The 23,725-nt window shown below is 51.2% G+C and overlaps 12 protein-coding genes across 12 annotated transcripts; 9 read left to right on the forward strand and 3 right to left on the reverse strand.

The window, feature by feature from the left end:
* Positions 1-51: 51 nt before the first annotated feature.
* EDD37DRAFT_632090 (histone-fold-containing protein) lies at positions 52-1,155 on the forward strand. Its single transcript, XM_062816690.1, has 3 exons — positions 52-342; positions 525-770; positions 823-1,155. The coding sequence occupies exons 1-3, from the start codon at positions 333-335 to the stop codon at positions 876-878; spliced, it is 312 nt and encodes a 103-aa protein (XP_062669519.1). The 5' UTR covers positions 52-332; the 3' UTR covers positions 879-1,155.
* Positions 1,156-1,375: 220 nt separating this feature from the next.
* On the forward strand, positions 1,376-5,350 carry EDD37DRAFT_431247 (uncharacterized protein). Its single transcript, XM_062812681.1, has one exon. The coding sequence runs from the start codon at positions 1,752-1,754 to the stop codon at positions 5,235-5,237; it is 3,486 nt and encodes a 1,161-aa protein (XP_062669520.1). The 5' UTR covers positions 1,376-1,751; the 3' UTR covers positions 5,238-5,350.
* Positions 5,351-6,012: 662 nt separating this feature from the next.
* EDD37DRAFT_694989 (syntaxin 16) lies at positions 6,013-7,361 on the reverse strand (the record flags this gene model as incomplete). The annotated part of the gene is made up of 3 exons (XM_062820092.1): positions 7,136-7,361; positions 6,565-7,085; positions 6,013-6,539 (listed from the first exon to the last, which is right to left on the reverse strand). The coding sequence occupies exons 1-3, from the start codon at positions 7,156-7,158 to the stop codon at positions 6,013-6,015; spliced, it is 1,071 nt and encodes a 356-aa protein (XP_062669521.1). The 5' UTR covers positions 7,159-7,361.
* A 90-nt stretch (positions 7,362-7,451) lies between these two features.
* On the forward strand, positions 7,452-8,378 carry EDD37DRAFT_632095 (calmodulin). The gene is made up of 5 exons (XM_062816691.1): positions 7,452-7,609; positions 7,692-7,748; positions 7,807-7,822; positions 7,895-8,020; positions 8,073-8,378. Exons 1-5 carry the CDS (start codon positions 7,607-7,609, stop codon positions 8,312-8,314), a joined length of 444 nt encoding a protein of 147 aa, XP_062669522.1. The 5' UTR covers positions 7,452-7,606; the 3' UTR covers positions 8,315-8,378.
* Positions 8,379-8,744: 366 nt separating this feature from the next.
* EDD37DRAFT_609849 (Alpha/Beta hydrolase protein) lies at positions 8,745-9,761 on the reverse strand (the record flags this gene model as incomplete). The annotated part of the gene is made up of 2 exons (XM_062815165.1): positions 8,745-8,944; positions 8,996-9,761. 2 exons carry the CDS (start codon positions 9,759-9,761, stop codon positions 8,745-8,747), a joined length of 966 nt encoding a protein of 321 aa, XP_062669523.1.
* Positions 9,762-10,207: 446 nt separating this feature from the next.
* EDD37DRAFT_632099 (replication factor A1) lies at positions 10,208-12,486 on the forward strand. Its single transcript, XM_062816692.1, has 3 exons — positions 10,208-10,572; positions 10,624-12,063; positions 12,116-12,486. Exons 1-3 carry the CDS (start codon positions 10,277-10,279, stop codon positions 12,207-12,209), a joined length of 1,830 nt encoding a protein of 609 aa, XP_062669524.1. The 5' UTR covers positions 10,208-10,276; the 3' UTR covers positions 12,210-12,486.
* Positions 12,487-12,810: 324 nt separating this feature from the next.
* EDD37DRAFT_658153 (NADPH2:quinone reductase) lies at positions 12,811-13,809 on the forward strand (the record flags this gene model as incomplete). Its single annotated transcript, XM_062818952.1, has 1 exon — positions 12,811-13,809. One exon carries the CDS (start codon positions 12,811-12,813, stop codon positions 13,807-13,809), a length of 999 nt encoding a protein of 332 aa, XP_062669525.1.
* Positions 13,810-14,431: 622 nt separating this feature from the next.
* Positions 14,432-15,573, forward strand: EDD37DRAFT_681859 (uncharacterized protein; the record flags this gene model as incomplete). The annotated part of the gene is made up of 4 exons (XM_062819774.1): positions 14,432-14,474; positions 14,527-14,873; positions 14,930-14,994; positions 15,045-15,573. The coding sequence occupies 4 exons, from the start codon at positions 14,432-14,434 to the stop codon at positions 15,571-15,573; spliced, it is 984 nt and encodes a 327-aa protein (XP_062669526.1).
* Positions 15,574-15,579: 6 nt separating this feature from the next.
* On the forward strand, positions 15,580-17,375 carry EDD37DRAFT_632101 (uncharacterized protein). The gene has a single exon (XM_062816693.1). It carries the CDS (start codon positions 15,988-15,990, stop codon positions 17,095-17,097), a length of 1,110 nt encoding a protein of 369 aa, XP_062669527.1. The 5' UTR covers positions 15,580-15,987; the 3' UTR covers positions 17,098-17,375.
* Positions 17,376-17,464: 89 nt separating this feature from the next.
* Positions 17,465-19,289, reverse strand: EDD37DRAFT_609854 (major facilitator superfamily domain-containing protein; the record flags this gene model as incomplete). The annotated part of the gene is made up of 3 exons (XM_062815166.1): positions 17,465-18,561; positions 18,610-19,027; positions 19,095-19,289. 3 exons carry the CDS (start codon positions 19,287-19,289, stop codon positions 17,465-17,467), a joined length of 1,710 nt encoding a protein of 569 aa, XP_062669528.1.
* Positions 19,290-19,478: 189 nt separating this feature from the next.
* EDD37DRAFT_431573 (uncharacterized protein) lies at positions 19,479-21,117 on the forward strand. Its single transcript, XM_062812682.1, has 4 exons — positions 19,479-19,877; positions 19,939-19,981; positions 20,030-20,091; positions 20,406-21,117. The coding sequence occupies exons 1-4, from the start codon at positions 19,834-19,836 to the stop codon at positions 20,935-20,937; spliced, it is 681 nt and encodes a 226-aa protein (XP_062669529.1). The 5' UTR covers positions 19,479-19,833; the 3' UTR covers positions 20,938-21,117.
* Positions 21,118-22,708, forward strand: EDD37DRAFT_431584 (uncharacterized protein). Its single transcript, XM_062812683.1, has one exon. The coding sequence runs from the start codon at positions 21,297-21,299 to the stop codon at positions 22,380-22,382; it is 1,086 nt and encodes a 361-aa protein (XP_062669530.1). The 5' UTR covers positions 21,118-21,296; the 3' UTR covers positions 22,383-22,708.
* The last annotated feature ends 1,017 nt before the right edge of the window (positions 22,709-23,725 follow it).

Consider the following 23,725-nt stretch of genomic DNA (forward strand, 5'->3'; position numbering starts at 1 on the left):
ATATCACTCATCTCACTGCCAATCACAGACGCGAAATTCGGACCTCTGATTGTGAGTTGCTTTCAAGCAGTTGATCCGGACTTATTTTCTGCCTGGGTTTCCTCCCTCTGCCGTGCTCAGATCATGAATGCCGCCAAGCCCCATTAACTACCTATCAGTCTCACCAATTATCCTCTTGTTATATTCACCCTCTCGCCTTCCGTCTTCTGTAGTTCTCCTTTTCCTCTTTCTTGCTCTCTCCCCACTCACGCCGTTCATCATCAACTGTCAACTTCAACCATCAACAATTCATCCTTCTTACAACTTTACATCTCTCAAACACTTTAGTAAACATGACTGGACGTACGTATTATTCCTACCTGTTTTACTTCCAATTATCTTGGTGATGAGTGGTTGCGGTACCTCGTCGTCGCCCCAGCTGCGCGTGTCAGAAATTGCACGCCACCTCCATCAAACAACACCACAACAACAATATCTCACCCCTCATCTTCGCACAAAAACATACTGACTTGCATTCTTCACAGGTGGCAAAGGCGGAAAGGGTCTCGGAAAGGGAGGCGCTAAGCGTCACCGAAAGATTCTTCGCGACAACATCCAGGGTATCACCAAGCCTGCCATCCGACGTCTCGCTCGTCGTGGTGGTGTCAAGCGTATCTCAGCCATGATTTACGAAGAGACCCGCGGTGTCCTCAAGTCCTTCCTCGAATCCGTCATTCGTGACGCTGTCACCTACACCGAGCACGCAAAGAGAAAGACCGTCACATCTCTTGGTAAGTTCCCAACTGCGCAGATTATGTGACGCATAAACTAACAGTGACTTAGATGTCGTCTATGCTCTCAAGCGACAAGGCAGAACCCTCTACGGTTTCGGTGGCTAGACTCGTTAACACGTATCTTACACCTCGAAATGTGACATCACAACATGCTATGGTTTTATGGAGCTTACGGTCTGAGAATGGCGCTTGGAGTCCTCTATTCGAAGCAGTCAAGTTCGATTGATTCAAAACGGGCTGACTGGGGACGTTTGTCTTATCGCTCAGACGAGATGCAACATTCATGATGGAATTGTACTCCTTTGATAGAACCTACCATCAAGACAGATGGTCAGCTGTGACAGCAGAAGACAGAATTGAATGAATCTGCATCTCAACCAAACATCGTACTCTATAATTCTTGTAGGCTCTTCGTTTCTTGATGTAATGCCTGCCTTTTTCCTAGGCCACAATCGGGGCGGTGGCTACGTGAAAAATAATCCTGCTATGTACCTTGAGGTAAGATGCAATCACGCCAGTAAACAAAGTGATCTGACATATGCAGGTGCTGGAGTCTTGCCTGCTAGGTATCCAGCAGGTAGGTTCACACCTTTGGGGCCTTCATGACACGTCAATTGGTGGTTCCGAACTCAACCCAAGGCAGCAGTATTTCTTTGATGGTTGAGGAGCAAAGAACTGTGGCTGGAGCCAGTCACAGGTAAACTTGTTGGTGGGCTCTAGGCTTCCTCGTTCCAGAGTCCGGGCGTGGCTGTGGCGTTGCCTCGAATAGAACCAGGCACCAGGATTTCTCGGACTTCGATATACGCGGCCCTTCGCTCACCCCGCCCTCCTTCCGGCCCCAATTCATAAAACAATCAAGTAAAACAGGAGCCGTGCACAGAGTCTTCCAGTCTGGGTCCATACATCTTCTACCACGGCTCAGAGCAGATATGAAGGAAACACGGTGAACAAATAACAACAACAGCGCCGACGCTCAATATGTTCCACCAATTCAGCGCCAATACTGAGCGGCTTTCGAGATTATATTCCGATACCAAAAAGTCTCTCGAGAGGGCCAAAGCTGCACCAGCCGCTGCGAATGTCGCCGACTCGCCAGAATTCGGCGATTTGAGGCGTGATTTCCAGCTTCAGCAAGACAGATTGTATGCCTGGGGCTTGCATTGGGCCGAGCGGGACATGGGCTCTCCACAGTCCAAACATGGAGACGTCAAAATCGATAAGATGATCGATCAAGCTGAACTAGGCGAGGTTGTCGACAGTGTCATGTCCGAGATTAGAGGCCTCTATGACGAACTCCAGCTTGGACGATTGGAACGATCTGACAGTTATGAAAAGAATATCTCGGTCAAATCCTTGAAAGATCCTGGGTCCAGTCCAGTCACGCAACGAAGTGAATGGACTAGTCAGGAGATCAAGAGTCGCCGGGCCAAGCTTGATCGCCTGACCGAGTGCATCGATCTCCTGTACACCCTTGAAGGTACAAGGAGGGGTGACGAGAAAGATCAGGCGAAAAGAGCGAAGCACGCGCACGAGTCATCTGACAATCTTGACTATGCACATGTCTACGACCACCCGCTTCATATCGAGTTTGGCGACCTGCAATTCAGTGCATCTTCAGCCCAGCGTGCTGATCCTCCGCCATATGAACCTCCGGGAGCCTTGGCCAGTGTCAAAGAAAGATCGCTTGCATATTATCGCCCTGGTGCACAACATGTTTTGTTGGACTATCTACCAGCTGATACTCCACTATACGTTGTAGGGAGTGCCGACGACGTATTTGAAGTCCATGAACTTGGTGGAAAACTGTGCGAGAAAAGGCCACTCTCATGGTGTGGTCATCTACGACTGCTCGGGTTCACCATTGACCCTACCGGAGCACGGTGTGCAATGGTTTACGCCTTACCACAGGAGCATGATACCCAAAGCCTGCAACAACTTCGGACGCTAGGTTCCTTGATCTCGGCGAGCGACAGACAAGGCTCTCCTCATCCCGCACTCGAAGACCGCTTTCGACTCGCGTACAACGTAGCATTGTCGATGATGGGGTACTTCGCCCATGGTGAGACCCATCAACATATCAACAGCAGTAACATTCTTGTCTTGGGATCGGGCGATCACATTCATAGCTCGAATGCACCAAAGGAGATGAGATCTCCCTATCTTCTCCAGTCATGCCAGGACTTCCTTTCACAATCACAAGCAGAGGAACCCTTTGCTTCAACCATCTACCGGCATCCGGACCACGACGTTCGCGCTTCTGAAGTCGTACCGGCGTATGACATCTACAGTCTTGGCTTGTTACTGTTGGAAATTGCACTTTGGACACCTCTTTCACGCCTGTGGAAGCCAAGATATACTCGAGAGGTTTTGATGGATAGAGTCCAGCGCGTCTATGTACCTAAGCTGGCCTCTAGGTGTGGAACCAAGTATATGCGTGTCGTCCAGAGGTGTCTGCAGGCTCCCACCGCGCTGCAATACCAGAACAACTATGAAGATGCAGGTTCCGCCCTCTTGCAGATCCTCAAAGACCTCCAACAGTGCTGTGCACTAGACGAGGAAGGTCCACCGCCTCCACAGGACATCGAGGTCTTCGAGATTCTACTTATTGAACAGATGTACAAAGCCGAGTCAGCACCTGACGCAGGATCAAAGAGCGCGTTCCGACCTACAAAAGCCGAGACCAAACCAGAACTTCCGAAGCGGGCCAATTCAAAGCGCAAAGCAGACGCAGTCCAAGATGCAATCCCGCAAGTCGACGAAAAGATGCGCAAATGGTCTCATCTTGATATTCCCCAGGACGATCTAGATCAATGGAACACGCGAGTGATGCCCAAGCTTGGCAGAATACTACAAACGGCCCTGAAAGATTGCACCGATTCCTGCAGTCTAAGTCTCATGATGTTTGGCACGACTCCGGAAAAGGCGAAGACGACTATATGTGTGCAGTGTCCACAGATAAACAAAGTCCGTGATGTTCTAAGACAGAGTTTCAAACCCAAGAGAGGATGGGGTGTCGTCCTTCTCAACGGTGAAGTCAGGAGAAGCGGCAACAGGAAAAGTGTCAAACGGTCTGGGTATGGATCTAGCAAGGGAACTGGACGGTCTCGACGAAAGTTACGAGAACAAAAGTACCAGAAATGTCCTTCAAATGGGGCTAGCATCGGAGCTTTCAAGGACTCCGAACACCTGCCCCCTGTGTCATTCGGGGGTACTATCCTGGTGGATGGTGAGCCTTTCGGAATGACGGTCCACCACATGCTTGAGGCGCCGAGTGACGAGGAGGACGAAGATGAGGCCGTGCAGACAGAGCAGCCGAGAAGGTCTGGAGCAACCCGGACCTTGCCAGGCCAATTCGACTCTTCTGCCGACGTACAGTTCATGCAGTCTGAAGAAGACCTCGCACGCTTGTCAGACCTTGAGATCTCCGACGAAGATTTCGAGGGCAGTGACGGCGAGAGCGACGCGAGCACCATCCGACCGGATTACTCCATCATGGACGCCGATGGTAACGAGTTCTGGTATCTAGACGATTCTCCCCCGGAGCTGGACGAGGACGATGGGTCCATTGGCGACGATGCATCATCCTCTTCTTCCGACGACGTCGATGACGCAGCTTCTATAGGCGACAAGATCGGCATTGCACCATACTCGGACGATGACTTCTGCGTCACCCAGCCAGCCATCGACGATGTCGACGAGGACTTCTTCCCCAGCGAGGAGGACAGAGATGACGATCACCTCGCCAGCCATTCGTTCGGGTACGTCTTTGCGAGCAGTGGCATCCGGCGCGTGGTCCGAGGCGAAATGAAACACGAAGTCGACTGGGCACTAATCAGGATCCACGACGATAGAATGAAAATAGAGAATTCCGTGCCTGAGCAGACTGGCAGTCTTGTAAAGAGGTCTAGCACGAACACTCAACAACAACCTCAACCTCCTCTGACAACGGTGACGCCACTGGCCAAACTCTCCGGTCTCCAGGTTCAGTGCCGCGGGCGCTCCTCGGGTCTGAAGAAGGGTCGCATCTCCCAAGCTATGTCTCTCGTCAAGCTTCATGGCCGCCAGTCCTTCTCGACATCCTGGTGTGTCGAAGGCGGGTTTGGTATTCCCGGTGACAGCGGCGCCTGGGTTTACGATCCTGTCTCGGGCGGCTTGTGCGGACATGTGCTTGCGTGGGGCGACAGAAGCAAGACCGCGTACATTGCGCCCATGGAGGTTCTCTTTGACGATATCAGGGGCAGACTGGGCGCCCGATGCGTCGAGTTGCCTGCTTCTGCTGGCCTCCAGAAAGACGAAGTCGTCGGCTTTGGCGCTGCTGTCGAAAGTGCTGATATTGCTGCCAGACTGAGAGACTTGAAGATCAATACTAAGGCGGCGTCGGAGCAACCTGTGCCTGGAGCGAGCAGTAAGAAGACGGAAAGGGTGGGAGTGAGACCACTCGTCATGGCTGGTGCTGTTTCTTGAGGTTACAACCTTGTGGTGCATTGCGAACGGCGATATAGTGGCAGGTTACTTTTTGGCATTTGTTAGATACCAATTGCTGTAGAACTTTTAGTCTACATGCCCGTGAGGCGTCTAGATGCCCGGGCCGATGCCCAATTATATGCGTCTTCAATAGTGGTACCGTCTCAACTATTTCTCCTCCTTGCAATACACACACGAGAGGGAAGTACCTTCCATATATTCATGTATGTTCGGTTCCCTGAGCCATGAGTGCAGCACACAACTCATCTTGTGGCAACTGGGCGTATACGTGACCACGGCTATGAGCATAAGAGCACCCCATTTTGCCACATGGCTCCGTCCCCTCGGACGACACTCATCAAGAACAGACCTACGTGCAGATACTGCAGGCGCCGGTTCATCCTGGAGCACCACTCGCACAAATGTCCTTCTTCTTCCTGAAGCGCGCTTCCTACACTCCGCAATCGTGACAGAGTGCATTTCTCCACTGCTCGCTCGCTCGTGGGTCTGTCGGCCGTCTGGCATGCCGTGTGACGTGGCTGCAATGACCCTGTCTAGACGCATGGAAGAGGTGATAGCGCTACGCTGTCCCAATACACCTAAGGCTGGCCATGTTCAGGCCTGAGACCCGTGCAAATGTGCCCTAGTCTAAGTCTCTGCCTCTGAGTCGCATTAGTTTCGCCCACCTAGGTGAGGTGTCTCGGTAGAGGGTGAGTGAAGGTGTCACGGTTGGTGATCGGTGAAGGTGGTTTCCTTATGGTAAATTGTGATCAGATTATGGAGGATTCTCTGGCGTTGTTGGAGGGAAAGGCGCGGGAGCTGGAGCCACTGATCGCTTCTTGGGCTTGATGAGAAGCAGAACGAACATTCCAATCACCAAAAGTAGAAGAAGGAGCAGGATCTTCCTCTTCGTGTTACGCCGCTGGTAATTCGTGGCCACGATGAGCTCCTTTTCGGCACCCTTGACGTCCGTTGTCATCCGTTCGACGTTGTAGTCTATCCGGTCCAGCATTGTGCCTTGGTCGATGACCATGCCTTGCAGGTCACGAAATATGTCTGCCAACTCGATGATACCTTTGGCGATGTCGTTGATTTCTTGTTCTCGCTGGGCTATCGCGGTGTCGTTGCTCCTGAAGCGCTTCTGCGCGGTCTGTTGTAGCGTCGACTGACTGAAGGACTTGTCGGCGTCGGATTCCATGAGAGCCGGATCTGAGTAGGGGTTCTGTACCGGAGTCGAAGATCGACCTAACGGCGATTCAAAACCGCCGAGGGCTCGAAGTTCTGCTAATGTCAGCATTTGTTCTGTTGAAAGGAGTGTAAGTCTTACTGTTGAGATAGTTGCTCTGTTTCTTCCTGAACGTCGCGCTGACTTCCTGAACTCGAGAGGCCAGGGCCACTTGGATGTTCTGTGCCATGACCTCGTCGCCCTTCTGCAACGTCCCCGCCTGCCTTGCGTCTCGTACCATGATTTCAATACGCTTGATTGCTTTCTGGCATTCTTGAAAGCTCCGTGTGATTTCTGTCGTCAAACGCTCGATCTCTCGTTCTTCTTGTTGTTTGACTGCCTCGTCGTCGAAGCCGGGCAGGACATGCTTGGAATGGAGCTTTTCCAGCTTGGCCGCTTTCAGGGTGATGGTCTTGAGCACGTCGTTGACCTCCTCTTGTATATCCATCCAGCGTGGCGGCAGCAGATCCATCTCAATCACGGCATCTCCTTCATTGTCATATGCCCCTGCGGACATGAGACCCCTGGTTTCCTCCGAACCCTGGTCGGCGAAGCCATTGGAGCCTGTGTATTTTGTCTTTTTCGCGGGATGATGAGAGTACGACTGTCGGTATGAGATGTACCTTGTCATATGATCAGTACTTGGTCCAGCATGTAGAAAGGTGATATTCACAGATTCGTCCGGTCTCTCCACATCTTTCAGACCCTGTAGTAGTTGTTGGCGAGTTCACATACATGAATCGGTCGCTATTGATGTGCGAGAGGCAAGAACTGTCATGCTGAGAACTCGCAGCCTCTGTTTGAATTTGCGCCAATGCTGTGCACCGTATGCGCCTGGAAACAGAAAGTATGGAATCGGCGTTGTCAAGCATTCGACGCGCGACAGGCACCACGGATCTGGCCATGGTTGCCGGCGGTCCGGCGAATTAATGATCCGGGGAAGTCAATCCCACTTCGTCAGTCGTCAGTCGTGTCAACTAAGGGGGGCCAAGTTGCAGAACCACTGTCAACCTGCATTTCAACTTACGCTGCCTTCAGCTACTATAATCTACCTTACTACTTACCCTCTTGACTCTCTCGCTCAGTAACTGTTTTGAAGGGCCGTCACACAACACATAAACCCCCTACCACCTCACTCAAAAACATGGTACGCATGACCTTGCTCAGTACGCGGCTGCGAATGTGGAACCTACGTTGCGTGTGCATCAGCTAATCTTCTTTGTTTACAGGCTGATTCTCTCACCGAAGAACAAGTCTCCGAATTCAAGGAGGCGTTTTCCCTCTTCGTATGTACCCTGCCCCTATGCGCCTCGAGTCTCAATGCTGACATGTCGACTTGTGTAGGACAAGGATGGCGATGGTATGTTGCGCTTCGTGGGAGCCTGTCAGCTAGTGATTGCGAGGGTACACGACGATTGACACATGACTGCAGGACAAATCACCACGAAGGAGTTGGGTACAGTGATGAGGTCGCTGGGTCAGAACCCTTCCGAGTCGGAACTACAAGATATGATCAACGAGGTCGATGCGGACAACAATGGCACAATTGATTTTCCTGGTACGAGATGGACAGCGGGCATTTTGCTGTGCATAGGCTCACAAGTTGGCAGAGTTTCTCACTATGATGGCTCGCAAGATGAAGGATACCGACTCTGAGGAGGAAATCCGAGAAGCTTTCAAAGTCTTCGACCGCGACAACAACGGCTTCATTTCGGCCGCTGAACTGCGTCATGTTATGACCTCAATCGGTGAAAAGCTCACAGACGATGAAGTGGATGAAATGATCCGGGAGGCCGATCAGGATGGCGATGGTCGCATTGATTGTGAGTGTTCCTTCTTTCTAGACTCGTGAATATGCGTACGGAAACAGCATAGACTAACATTACTTCCCAGACAATGAGTTCGTACAGTTGATGATGCAGAAATGAGTGATGATACCTGGTCAAGCATAAAAAGCGCAGAGCGCTGGAATATTGCAGACGGTGGAAGAATCAATTACGTTGCTTTGTTGGTGCAATTAGCGACAATGGCCCCCTGCGTTCTGCTGCCATAGAACCACGGTTGATCTGTTCCGAGTAGAAGGCTCTACCAGGCGAGCCTCTTTCCCAAACCAATACTATCTGTATTCTCCACCCGACATTCTTTGTTATTGTTGATCATCATATCTCGGGTTGTGTTTGGGTATCATTTGAGTTTTGTCGTTAATGCCTATCCTGCTATCATGCCACAAAATGTGCCGTGAGTACTTCTAGAGAAATCGTGCTCGGAGGACTACTCCAGGTTCAGTGCGACTGGAGCCACTTGAGCATCTGCTGAAAAGCCTCCTCTTGTGCCTCGCGGATAGATGCCGAATCATAGTCGCCGTAAACAGCAAAACCATGCGGGACATCAGAGTAAATCTTGATCTCATGCTCAATATTGCTGGAAGCGAACAACTTCTTGCCCTCCTCTAGAATCTCAGCAGGAAACAAAGGATCGTGTTCTATTGGATGTCAGTACAGATTTAGGCCATAAGGCACAAGTAGCGACTTACCGACACACGCAAATGTTAGCGGTGCTTTGACAGCTTTCAAGTCTTCACGAGTCACTAGCGTTGCATGGGCGAGAGCACCGGCTTTTATGAGTGGTCCCTTCTTGACTGGTCCAGCCTCTTCATCCTTGGCCGCTTGCCCTTCGAAAGCAGGATACTCTCCTGCAAGCAAAACGGTGTACTTGCCGCCAAAGCAGTAGCCGGCACAGTAGATACCATCGCCATGTGCCACAGCGTCAGCATACTCATCCTTGGCCGTCTCAATCACTTTGAGTAGAATTGGGATGACCTTCTCGGGCGTCTGCCTGGCCAGCCACATGTCAACCATGAAGGACTTGGCGGTCTCTGCGGCTTTCAACTTGAACTGTTCCAGAATGCCTGGGTTCTCCTCTTGGGTGGGGACAGGCTTGGAATTTGGTGCAGGATCGCCGTTGAACTGGTCAGGCATAATCACGACGAAACCTTGCTCCGCAAATATGTCGGCCTGGACTTGGTTGTTGATCGAATGCACACCTGTTCCGGCAGTAAGGAGGAGGAGGAGCTTTGCTGGAGCATTGGGGTAGTCTGCTGGCTTGGAGATGTAGATGTCGACATCCCCGAACTTGGACATTTCACCAGATGGTTGGCGACCCTCTGGGTTTGGTCTGTCTGTGACACAGTGTTCGCCCATGCTCGCACCGGTCTGAGCCCTGGAGTCCTGATCTGAGATCGCCGAAGGCTCGAATGCATCGGACTCTGGGGCCTTGGTTGCTATGTCAGGTTCCGACATCTTTTATCTTTTGCAAGGTATGAGATTTGCGTAGGACTATGAAAGAGTAGAGTAGCAGGCGCATCAAATTGTCACCAGAAGACGATAAATGTACAGTCTATAATCACAACTTAGAAGGCTGGGAAGAGTGAGGTTTGGTTTGGGTACGTCTACTTTCAGGGACATGTCACGCCGCTTTGTCTTACTCGGGCATCGAACTTGTGTATCTGGAAGTCTTACTCACCTGGAGCCGGCCAAGGAACTCATTGCACTGGTGCCTGTGAATAGTTTAATGTGACTAATCACCGAGTGACCTTGTTTGTACCACGGTGGTAGCATCCATGCCCAGCGTGCAGAGGTGAAACGTGATATCTAAAGCAGCGCAACCAATTTACGCGTGTCAAAATAAAGTTGGACGCGTTTTGTCGGGCGGGGTGAAGTAGGCAGCGCGCAACTCATTGCCACAGATTCAACTCAGCGAAAACATCCACCAACACCCAAGCCAGTTCACACAACAATCAAGACTTTCGGTGATCATGGCTTCTAACCCTGCTGCTGCGCTGCAGCGCATTGATGCCGGCTCGTTGATGGACATTTTCGAAGACAAACCTGGACGTGTTCAGCAACCCGTCATGCAATGCGTCCAGATCAAGCCGATCGCCGCCCAACCAGGAGGACCAGAACGTCACAGAGTCATCTTCAGCGATACGAAAAACTATATCCAGACTATGTTGGCGGTGGCCCAGAACTACCTGGTCGAAGAGAAGATCCTGCGCAAGGGAGTCCTTGTTCAACTCCTCAGTTATTCTGCAAACAAAGTCAAGGCAAAGCGGTAAGTGACGGGATCTGACTCGCGAGATTGGCTACTGATAATGGATATTAGGATCCTCATAGTCACCGACATCAAAGTCCTAGAAGAGTTCGGCGAACACGAAAAACTCGGTGATCCTAAGCCCTTAGAGTTGAAGCAAGAAGATGAAGAGAAGCCATTCCCAACCGCCATCTCGAGCAATGGCTTCTACGGTGGCAAACAAGAACCTCAAAAACAGAGTCGTCCCATGCCGAGCCATACCAAGCCGTCCTCGTCCTCTGGTGCTCATGCCAACATCTATCCAATCGAAGCCATCTCCCCATATTCCAACAAGTGGACGATCAAGGCTCGTTGCACAAGCAAGTCAGACATCAAGACGTGGCACAACCGTAACGGCGAGGGAAAGCTGTTCAGCGTCAACCTCCTGGACGAGAGCGGTGAGATTCGAGCCACCGGTTTCAACGATCAATGCGACCAGTTGTACGATTTGTTCCAAGAGGGAAATGTGTATTACATCTCGAGTCCTTGCCGGGTAACATTCGCGAAGAAGCAGTTCTCAAACCTGCCAAATGACTACGAATTACATTTCGAAAAAGACAGCACAGTGGAAAAGGCTGAAGAGCAAGATGGCGTTCCTCAAGTTCGGTACAGCTTTACCAGCATCTCGGACCTGCAAGCTGTGGACAAGGACTCAACGGTCGATGTCATCGGTGTCTTGAAGGACATTGGTGAGACATCGCAGATAACCTCAAAAACAACAAGCAAACCATACGACAAGCGAGAACTCACCCTTGTGGATGATACAGGCTATTCTGTACGATTAACGGTCTGGGGTAAGGTCGCTGCATCATTCGACATTTCACCAGAGTCTGTCGTGGCCTTCAAAGGAGTCAAGGTCTCAGATTTTGGTGGACGAAGTCTGAGCTTGCTTAGTTCTGGTTCCGTCACTCCCAACCCCGACATGCCTGAGGCACACAAACTGAAAGGCTGGTATGACGAGCAAGGTCGATCAGGTAACTTTGCCACGCATGCCAATGTGACCGGGACAGTCAATGGTGCCGGATCTCGGAAAGACCCCTTCAAGACCATTGCAGAAATCAAGGAAGAGCAGCTAGGAATGTCCGAGAACCCGGATTTCTTCTCTGTCAAGGCATCGATACAATACATCAAACAGGACAACTTCTGCTACCCTGCATGCTTGTCAGAAGGATGTAACAAGAAGGTGGTTGAGATCGACCCTGGTCAGTGGCGATGCGAACGATGCGACAAGACTCACCCGAAACCAGACTACCGGTATATCATGTCTGTCAACATTAGTGATCATACCGGTCAGTTGTGGGTCAGCTGTTTCGACGAGACTGGAAGGATGATCATGGGCAAGTCGGCTGACGAATTGATGGAACTGAAGGAGGTGGACGAAAAAGCCTTGACAGAAACGTTCTCGGAAGCAAACTGCAAGATCTGGAACTGGAAGTGTAAGGCCAAACTCGACAATTTCCAGGAGCAGCAACGGTAAGCATGCTTCCATTGGTCATGAGTGATCATAGACTGACTTTTGTGCTAGCGTTCGATACCAGGTCAATTCGGCATCGCCTTTGAACTATGTGCTGGAATCACAGAAATTGATTGACTTGATCAAGCAATACAATATCGACTAGGGGGAAGGCGTTACAGTTACAATACGTTGAAGGCGCAGGCGAAACCTGAGAGGCATCAACACAACTACGCTGGTATGGTTGTGGGTTGTGGATTGCAGAATGCTTAGTCAATCTGTTGTATGAATAACTAAGTTGTTGCTGGTTATGGGAGCATAGGGGTGACGCTGCATGAGGGCATGATAGTTGTGTTCTTGCGTCATTACTAATGTGCCGAATACTCCGTACCACGAACCAAGCTTCGCGCAATCGATGTTCCGGGCTCGAGACTTGAATTCATGAATAATTTTTCACTAAACGATTTACCGTTAAGTTCATTCAAGCTTTTTGCATGGCTCTTTGCTCCTCGACAAACGCCTTGAAAGAAGCTTTTCCCACCGGAACCCTGAAGCTGACAAGGACCTCTTTCCGAGATCTCGCGATATCAAGGCCTGTCAGAAGGACATTAGAAATCACGCACAGCCTTCGGGTAGATCCCGGCTATTCTCCACGACTAGCACACAAACTCTCACCAGTATATCAATCGCAATCGTTGACAAGAGGACGTACCTTTTCGACATCAAGGCAGACACTCTTCAAGGCAACAACACCAGTTATGGCAACCATGCGAGCAATCGACATCAAGGGCGGCAAAGGCGGTATCGATGCGCTGTTCATTGACTCGAAATACCCCAAGCCCGAGCCAAAGGGAAGCCAGGCGCTGGTTAAGATCAAGGCATTTGGCCTCAACCGCATGGACCTCTTGCAACGTGAGGGCAAGTACCCTCTTCCTCCACAGGCCGGGCCGATCATGGGCGTCGAGTTCTCAGGCACCGTTGAATCGTTTGGGTCTGAACCCGAACGCGGCTTCAAGGTTGGCGACGAAGTGTTTGGTCTGGCCTATGGGGGCGCTTACGCCGAGTACATCGCTGTCAGCACGCACATGCTCGTGCACAAGCCCAAAGAACTCAGCTGGGAGGAGGCCGCGGGCATTCCTGAGACGTGGATCACGGCAACTCAAGCATTATATCTTGTCGGCGAGTTCAAGCCCGGTATGAGCGTGCTCTGGCACGCCGGCGCCAGTAGCGTGAGCATCGCTGGCATTCAGCTCGCGAAAGCGGATAAAGCGTCAGCAGTCTATGTGACGGCCAGTACGCGGGAGAAAATCGATTTTGTCAAGAAACTCGGCGCGACCGAAGGGTTCAGCTACAAGGAGGGTGACTGGTCCGAGGCGCTGCTCAAGTACACGGACGGCAAGGGCGTGGATTTGATCGTGGACTTTGTCGGCGCCAGCTATTTCAATCAGAATCTCGATGCGGCGGCGAAAGACGGACATATCGTCAACCTTGGCACGCTGGGCGGCGCCGTGGTCAAAGGTGACGTTGACATCAGTCGCTTCCTGCGTAAGAGGGTTCGATTCGAGGGGACAACCTTGCGCAGTCGTGATGAAAAGTACCAGCAGCGGCTGAGGGATATGTTGGAGGAGCATGCGGTGCCCAAGTTCATCAGTGGAGAGTTCAAGGTCATTATCGAGAAGGTGTTTGACATGGAGGACATCCAGGAGGCGCATAAACTGCTCGAGTCGAACCAGACTATGGGCAAGTTGATCTGTACGGTGAACTGAACATGGAGCGAGGGGGGATTACGATGGTTGTGTGGCAGGTGAAGCACTGGACCTACAAGGAGCGTAGTCTGTGAATTGAAGTCTTTCAGAAGACATGGCCGGGAAAAGTAGTTTGCGGTGTATTGCTATATACGTCAAGAAGCATTCGCCGGATATGGTAATTCTGGAGAAAGCCAATCATGTGCAATGCCCAAAAGAATCATGCCTTCTCATAACGCTGTGCTGACCCAGCTGGAAGATTGGAAATTACCAATTACAGCTAGGGGTCAATGCGAGGCCATGCATGCTGTGCGTGATTTCGATAGAGAGCAGGTCGCGTATGTGCTTCAGTTGTGGTTGTTACAAGGAACAGGCGGTTGAGGGTTCCAGTACAGATTGGACTGTTGCACAGTTGCTTATGAGACTCTGACCTTTGCGGAGCGAAGCTGAGGTCCGCAGACATTGCACTCCTCAGCATCTGCAGCAGGTTTACGGACCATATGATCAGCTAGCGATATAAGATGGTCACTTCTTCTTCCTGATGCAAGGTAATTGCGCACTTGACCAAGTTTTTTCAAAGTCTGCAATTCTAGTACTTGGCCAACACACATGACAGTCTGTGATATTATTTCCCACTATTCAAATGCCTTCCATCTTACTTTTTGGAGCCAGTGGCCTTGTCGGCTGTGAGTTGTCTATGCCAGGCCATGCAACATCAGTGACTGACTTAATCTTCAGCTCACCTTGTGCTCGCACTGCGCGACCACTATCCGGACCTGCCCATTACCGTCTTCCTTCGCAACAAGAACTTGGATGTATACCTATACGAGACAGCCAAGGTAGACAAAGTCGTGCATGGCACATTTGACGAGACAGACAAAATCGTGGCGCTGGCGAAGACCCACGATATTGTCATAAACGTTGGCTCGTCGTGGGATGTGCCTCTGTGTGAAGCCATCGTTGAGGGATTGAAGCAGCAACCAAACGGCAGGAAGAGGTCGCTCATCCATATGAGCGGGACAGGAAACTTTGTGGACAAGAGATGGACTGATGGGGCTTTTCATGCCGACGCAAAAGTCTGGAGCGTAAGTTTTAACAGTGACAAAGTGAGGTGTGAACAGACAGGCTAAATCATGCAAAGGACGATGACCCCGAAGACATGAAAATCATCAATCCAGAGATGCTCAATGGTGGCCCAGACACTGTGTGAGCATGCTGACAGAGTGACTTAGCAACGGGGCGCTAACCATTCACAGCGTCCTCAATGCAGGCAAAGACAGCCAAATCGGAACTTATGTCGTCTTCCCATCAGGCATTTATGGTGAAGCTGCTGGCCCGGTTCCGGCACTTGGAGTAATTCAGCTGGTTTTCCGGGAAAAGGCCAAAGAGCTCGGATTCGTGCCATATGTTGGAGAGGGGAGCGCGATCTTCAACTGCCTCCATGTCAAGGCCATCACACCTTTCATGCTTCTGCTCCTGGGACTGGCCCTGCAAGAAGACAGTCCTCAGGGCTCCGTGTATGAAAGGTGTTTCATTATTGGCGGCCAGGAGATGCCCTGGAAAACAGCCTCAGGAGCATTCGCAAGATCATTGCATGCCGAGGGCGTCATTTCCAGCCCCGAAGCCAAAAGTGTCAAGCTCGAAGAGGCCGGAGCAGGTGAATTGCCAATGCTCATGGCGAGCAACATGCCATTCGTATCACCTCGGGCACAGCGATTGGGATACAAGCATGAGCAAGTGAGCCTTGAAGAGTACCTGAAGCAGTATGATAGATATCTCCATTGATGATGATAAAAGAAAAAGGCGTTGTCGTGGTGATGGGAATTTCTCCAAATAAAGTAAATAAATCTACGTCACTTTTTTGGGTGATTCAGTCTCACTTGCATCGCGCTTACAATTCATTCCTCCAGCCACCGCAACCTCCAGCCTCCATCAAATTGCAAGACCAACCAACGCATAATTGCCTACGGTATTTCTGCTGGCTTTTCATGTGAGTATCTCATTATCAACTTGTCTTCATCTCAAAATCTGACAAGCTGCCAAAAATACTCAATCTCTAGAAAAGGTGCTCCGTGCAGTTCAATTCGACGGAACGACCATTTCTTCACCTTCCACAATCTCATCCGTGCGGTTCCCACAAACACCTCAGACCGGTGATCAGAGCTTTGGTACCGGAGCTCTGTGCTCTTTCTTGCCATCATGGCTCCAGTCACATTATCCACCTCCTACTTCAACGTCCCTGACCTCAAGTACTCCTCACTCGAACTCGACGCCCGCTCCTCCTTGCCCAAGGCAGTAAAAGGTACTTTGCTCGAAAAGAGAAGTGAGGTCTACTCCAACATCCGTCGTAGAGACGATGCAACATCGATCATTTCGCCCTCGGACACATTCAAAGCCCTCGCCGCCAGGGAAGCCTCGGCTACTCAGTCATTCAACCCAGCCTCGGGCTCGATCGCACCAAATGAAATCAATATGAAGGGAATTCAAGCACTAATCGCCATCATTGGAGCCTCTCTAGTACTTGGTGCCATCTGGTTCTTCTTTTGGGCTAAGAACGGTGGCTTCAAGTGGCAGAAGAACGATTGGGATGAGTACAAGTCAACAGTCCTGAGACGAAAAGGGCCCAATGGAACCACACTGAGTAATGCCACAAAGAGCACTATCCTTGGTGGCGGCAGTGTCGTTGGTGATGGCTATTCAGACAAGGACACTGCCACCATACCCGACACCATGACCGACCTGTCTTCAGAAGCACCAATTGTCAAAGAGAAGCAATCCAAAAAGAACAAGGGCGTGAAGGAGACTGCCAAAGAACGAAAACTTCGCGAGGTTCATCAAGCTGGCTGGGAAGGAGGTCATGACAACGATGTTCGCGCCTACCGCCATGAGAAACCAGCAAAGGTCGGAGGGCTGAACACAAATTCTGATGCTCAATTCTACGGCAGCAACTACTCCCAGACCGAACGTTCTGGTAGCGAGACGAACAGCAACAGCAACCGTCAAAGCTCTCGTCAGGCCAGTCCTGACAAACGCCAGACTCGTCGTGACTTCTCTTACGGTCAAGAAGACACATTCAGAGCCCCAACTTCCCAACCAGCTGGCGCTCGTCCACCACGATATCATTCACCCAACAAGAACGCTAGTTCCCAACGACCTATCCGCACCGTCCCTGGCTCTTTCGCTCAACCATTGGATTTTGATCTTCAGAGCCAACATACAAAGAGCTACACTCATCACATCCCAGGCCTGAGCGGTCAGGCAAAGGCAGGTGGATTCAGACGTGATAGACGTGACAGCCTGGATGATTGAAGAAATCGAACAGGATTGTACGGGTTAAAGATTATTGGCCAGACACGAGCGAACGGAACGAAGTAACGAACAAGAATGTACATCAGCAGGCATTGCACCCCATGGTAATGGGAACGGGAAGGGTACCTGGTCAAGGCACCTACACAAAAGGCATTGAAGCAGCGAAGCACTTGGGTTTACCGCATGATCGATGGCTAAGAGACATGAGAGTCTTGGAAGACCTGAAGGGCTCCATCACAACAGATAGTAACAAATGAAATCTTATCATGACAAAGCCATTGAGCGAAGAGGCTGTAGGCGTACTTAGTAGAGTTTCTCCTGGTCTAACCTGATGACCCCGAAATCGGATGCCTTGGTGGGTTTGCTATCATACATTGCTCGCATCGTTCTCAGTCTTCTCCACAGGTGTTGAGCTGGGCATCTCTGTTGGCTGCTTGTCGCCCTTCTGGTCCTTCTTACTCTTTTTGATGTTTCTCCATTCGATGCACGCCGTACCTAATATCGAAAGCGCACTCATAGCGGCTGCCACAGTCATCGTCTTCATCAACGCATGGTTATACGCCGACAAGACTTGAGGTAGATACTGTGCTGGCACAGCATCCCGCAGCTCCGTAGCGCCAGTATTCACGATCTTCGTCACATCCAGTCCAGGAAGGCTCTTGAGTCCGGAAGCAAGATTGTTCAAGAACAGATTCTCTCCCACGGAGACAAACAATGCGCCGCCGAACTGCTGCGAGAAATTGATGATTGCCGTGCCAATGGCGACGTCGGACTTGGGTAGGGCAGCTTGCGCAGCGATCAATGCTGCCTGTACGCTTGCACCCAGTCCAAGACCATATAGCACTTGGTAGCCGATCCATGTTGAGTGGTTACTATCAGGACGCAGCGTGGTGAGCATTCCAGCACCAATGGGTGCGACAATGGATGCGAAGAACATGGCTGGTACGTAGTATCCGATCCGCTGTGTCAGTTTGCCGGCGATGATACTGGCGACCAGCACCGAAAGGACTAATGGGAGTAGCTGGATGCCCGAATGGAGCGCCGAAGAGCCTTTGACGGCTTGAAACCAGATCGGGAGGAAGTATACCATCAGTGTCATTGACGCTGTGCAGGTGAGTGTGAACCACGCTCCCGAGGCGATCGTGCGTTGAGTCAAGATGTGAGGTGGTACCATTGCTGCGTCCTTCTTCCATATCTGGATGGCTGCAAAGGCGACAACGGTGACGGAGAATACGACAAGCAGGGCGATGATGCGGGCAGAGCTCCAGGCGTAGGTCGTGCCTCCCCATTGAAGTGCTAGTAGGAGGCAGACTATGCTGGGCAGGAAGACGATTGTGCCGAGAGGGTCGAGCTGAGCAAATTGTTGTTTGAGAGATAATTTGTCTTTCTGTCCTGGTAACTTCATCATGATAGTGGCGACAGCTATGGCCACACCGCCGATAGGTAGGTTGATGTAGAAGCACCCTTCTCAGATGTTAGCATCCGTTTGCGGCATGAGTTTCTAGAACGTACATCTCCATGTCAATTTCTGCGTGAAAGCTCCGCCGAGTAGGGGGCCAACAACGCTGGCAATTCCAAAGGTTGCTCCGAAGATGCCTGCGTATACTGGTCTCTTATGCAAAGGTACGGTATGGATCATGACCATCATACCGCCGGAGAAGATACCAGCGGCACCAATCCCAGCGATAGCGCGGCCAATGATGAGAGCGATAGAGTTAGGAGCAGTGCCGCAGACAAGAGAGCCGAGCTCGGACAAGCTAACAGAGGCCAGGAACACCCATTTGGTCGAGTAAAACTTGTAGATTCGACCGTAAAGTAGCTGGGCAGAGCAGCCAGTGAGCATGTATGCGCTGGCATACCAGCCGACGTCGTCAAGAGAACTGAACTGATCCGTGATACGAGGAATGGCCGTGGCAAGGATTGTTCGGTCCTGCGAGGTAAGATCAGTGGATTAACCAGATATGCAGGTGGAGGAGACATGATGTTCCAATACATACCAACGCCACAAGGAAGAACGCGAGCCATACCGAGGCCATGATCAGTACGACGGCCATGCCACTGGGATATTCTGTCTCATCCTCTGGAGACTGTTCTTGTGAAGGTGATGGTCCATCGTCGACTCTCTCGGCATCGCTGGTGGTATTGACCACGCTTGAAGCATTTTGAGCGAGCTCATCGTCTGGGGACGCCATGACTGGGCCAGTAAAGGACGGACGGAGGTTCATGTGATGCTGGGGATGAAGGGGACTTGTCTAAAAAGTGAGGAAATGGGTGAAAGACACGGCATGACGAAGGGATGACATTCTTATACCGTACCGTACCTTGGAGGCCTACGAACACTCCATCGAGAGGTTGCGAGTCTGTAGAAGATGCCCTTCGGAAGAACCAAGTTGCCGAGAGGGTGTCATTGTTATCGACATTCCTACCGCGCTTGTTCAGGACGGGGAACTTCACGGAAGAAGTACTTGCCGACGTTGAATCTCCATTCTCCAGGCCGAAACGCTATCACTTCACTGTTGTACAGGCGCATCTGCGAGAAGATGACAAGACACGGTTCCATTCAAATGCCCACCGCTGCCGTACAACAATGTCGACCTCCACACCACTTACGGCTGACTCATCAACAACATCTCCAGCACCACTTTCGGGGAGTCAAAAGTCAACCGTTCCGCACCCTCGACGACATCCGTGTCTCCAATGTCAACGGCGCAAGGTCAAATGCGATCGGAATGAGCCATGTTCGAATTGTGTGAAAGCTCATGTGGAATGCCTCGCTCCGGGTACGCCGCGAAAGCGCAAAAAGCGATTCGCTGAAGCTGAACTACTTGAACGCCTGCGCAGATATGAAGCCTATTTTCAAGAAAACGGGCTTGATCCTGAGGCCGTGGGTCATGGAACCACAGATACTGGATCTGCAAATGACTCGGCTCAGGCCAGCACACCCTATTTAACAGCGATACCCTCCGTTGAGAGGTCGGCGAGGACGTTCAAGAGGTGAGTCGCAGTTCCAGTTGATGAGCCAATTCCCGGAAAAATTGGCACTGTCTGGTAGGAGTACATCGAGGATAAATTCAAGGTTCGACAAGTTCGCAGCGTTGGGCGCTCTGGCTGCAAGCTAGTGTGAGTGCACGGTAGAGCTGATGACCTTCGACCTTATCAAAGACTCACGCCATATCGTTGTGTCCGAAAGGCTCCACGATGACAACAAAGAACAATATCGTGTTGAAGCCGAGGAGCAACAGCGTTCAGACAGTGCCACTTTTCCGGGAACAGGCCTGTTGGATACTCTGACTGACAACTCCTACCAGCGGCAGTCTTCTCGATGACCAGTATCGTGAAGCAGAAGAGATCCTTCGAGATTCTTCTGACGATGACCTACTCCAGGAGCCCATGACAAGATCATTTGATAGTCGAAAGACCGCAGCCGATGGTTATGATCTTGTCTTTGGAGAGCACGGGAAACAAGGCTTAGCAGCCTTTCACCCATCGCCATTAGATACCTTCAGATTATGGCAGATCTTCCCCGACAACGTCAATCCGTTGGTCAAGATACTTCATGCACCAAGCGTCCAACAACAGATTCTCGATGCCTCCGCAGATCTCGCACGGGTTCCAGCAAATATGGAAGCCTTGATGTTCGCTATATACTCCATGGCGATTGCATCAATCACGACTGAAGAATGCAATGCCTTCTTCGGAAGTGAAAGAGAGCTTCTTCTGGCGCAATATCATGCAGGAGCGCGGCAAGCTCTGACCAATGCGGGTCTACTGGGCTCCTCTGATCTCGTTACCCTACAAGCGTTTACCTTATACCTGGTAAGATATTTTCAGAGTATCTAGCGAGCCTATTCCCAGTAAGAATGGCACCGTTTGACAGGGCGTACATAAGCACCGGAAGTATGAGGTCCGACAGGTTCGCGACGGCGACTTCCTTCTTTCCAAGCTGTTAGGTTTATACGGTAGGGCCGATGGCCTTCCCCATGTCAAAGGCTAACCCTATACCGTTGTATGTGAAGGACTCCGGGCCGACAATAAGAACGGTATCTATTTGAACCTGACCAGCTATAGCCATCAGACGGTGCCACTTTTACAGGAAATGGGCTCGTTAGCACGTCGTATACTACTGACATTGTGTCTAGCTCTCAAATTGCCAGGGTGCTTCCGACCCACGCTCTCTCTTCTGCCTGGCCGGTATAGCCATGCGCATTGCACAGCGAATAGGTCTCAACAACGATGGCAACAGCTTTGGACTTCCTCCTTTCGAGACCGAAATGCGTCGACGGCTATGGTGGCAGCTCTTACTTATCGACCATCGGGTTGCCGAGATCTCTGGTTGCCCGCCACCTTCCTACTCTTGGAGCACGAATCCTCCGCTCAACGTGAATGACAGCGACCTTTTCGAAGGCATGCGGGATGGTCCTGTGGAGTCTGAAAGGTCGACCGAGATGATATTCGTCTCTCTGCGATGCCAAATCTTCGAATTCACCGGAAAACTCCAGGCGATATTGGATTCGCCGACGCGCACGAAAGACAAGGCTATCGATGCCTTTGAGCGCCACCTTGAAAGCCAGTATCTGCAACACTGTGACTCGTCCGCTCCGGTACACTCTTTCTCGAGTCTGCTGGCGCGATTGGAAGTATCGAAACTACGCTCGGGGCTCTTCAGTCCACGAGTACCACCGGGTTCTCGACGTCAACTGCCTCAGAATGAGCAAGACAGCGTCTTTGCCGCCAGCTTGAGGGTGATGGAACTTCATAACGCGATGCTGGCAACGGAAACTATTCAGAAGTTTGTCTGGTATGCCCTGACGAATCCCCCATTTCCAGCCTATCTTTACTTGTTATGCGGTTTGCGTACGAGGACGAGCGGCGAATTGGCAGACAGAGCCTGGGAACAGCTCGCCCAGCACTCGGAAAATCGTGAGAAGCACAGCTCATGGGATCACCCCAACAAATCCAGCCCGTTACGTTTTGCGATTGCCAGTTTGACCATCAAGGCATGGGAAGCCCGCAAGCCAGCGAGGTCGCATGCGCCACGCTTCATCTCCGACTTACGTGGACGACTAGCGTCCAACAAGACACGAATGACAGACGATGTAGTCGGGGCAAGTGATGCCTTCAACCCTGGTGGAGTGCCGAGGTTGGCCTCCACGGATGTCTTCTCTTTGCCCGGGTTGCCACTCAACGAGCTGGAATGGCCAACATATATCGATTTCATGCAAGACGATGTAATGTTTCCCACTGGCGAAACCCAGTCTTTCGGATACGGTGCTGGACCCACCTGAAGAATGTCAAGGGAGATGGTCTCGTTACAGGGCGCCTGTTTCCACCAAAAAGTGGCACTGTCTGACAGGGAGCATATCGAAGACACACAAGTTCGATGTCAAGCTGGTTCACAACAGCGGAAGCCTCGAAGCAAAACATCAGCACTGTACAGTAGAGCTGATGGCCTCTCTTGTGACAAAAGCCAACACTATATCGTTAATGTGTGAAGGACTCCGGAATGACAACAAGAATGGTATCTACTTGGACCTGACCAGCTACAGCGGCCAGACTGTGCCACTGTTCCTGGAAACAGGCTCAAGGGGTCGTGATGGGCTGGGCCTGGGAATGCAATTCACGGCATAAGATATCGCTTAGGTATCACAGGATGGGAGTATCGAGGTCAAAACACCGGAAATTGGACGAATAAGCTCACAGATCCTTAGGCAAAAGGCACATGGCAAATAGTTCCAAGCACACTTGTGGGCATTTCGTATGTAGGCCTCAGATGGCCAAGTATATAGGATGCGCTTCGGGCATCAAGGTCTCGCGCCGCAGAGCCTAGCCGTGCCTTTCCACGTACTCATGTAGAGATCCAGAAATGTCGCAGAACAAAGGCACAGCAATAGCAATCGTAATGATGACGCTGGCGAGAGAAACTAGGTGTGACCTGCTTATGCAGCAGTCACCTTCTTCCCACTGGTGCCGTTCATCTTCTTCGTGCCAGCCGCCTTCTTGTCCGGTTTCCCCTCGACCGCGCCGGTAGCCTTTTCAACTGCGCCCGCCACCTTATCCTTAATTGTAGGCTTGCTCTTCTTTGCAGCTGGAGCGCGCTTCTTGGTCACGCCACCCGTAGCCTTGGCTTTGGTCTTGGATGTGCCAGTCGCGTTGCGCTTGCGCGTAGGTTCGGTAGAGACGGTCTCGAAGACTCGGGGTTTAGCGTTTCCGGTTGCGCCACGTGTTTGGGCCATTGCAGCGATATATCAGATGTTCTGTGTTGGTGAGGGATCTGAGAGATCAGATATGTATGGGGTTCTGGGAAGAGCGCAACGTCAGCATGTGTGGTAACGTAGATGTTGATCGGTTTTCCGCGTATGAGATGGGGTGAGATAGGCACACAGTTGGATGCACTAACGCCAGTGACAGATGAGATGATGGAGAATACAACTTTCTATATTCGCGACAGAGAGTGACTCATGCAATCGAACAGAACAGGTTGAATGAGGTGATAGGAAGGCAGCGCAGGTGGTCGCGGTGCCCGACGGCAAAGCAGATAAGGATTGCAAAGGAAATGTACGTACCTTGTGATGAAATTGTCGCAAACTTTCCACAACGCGTCAGCTGGTCAAATATAGCTACGCGACCA

Source organism: Exophiala viscosa (genome assembly GCF_022695815.1).
Source record: "Exophiala viscosa unplaced genomic scaffold EDD37scaffold_6, whole genome shotgun sequence".
In the NCBI taxonomy this organism is placed as follows: Eukaryota; Fungi; Ascomycota; class Eurotiomycetes; order Chaetothyriales; family Herpotrichiellaceae; genus Exophiala; species Exophiala viscosa.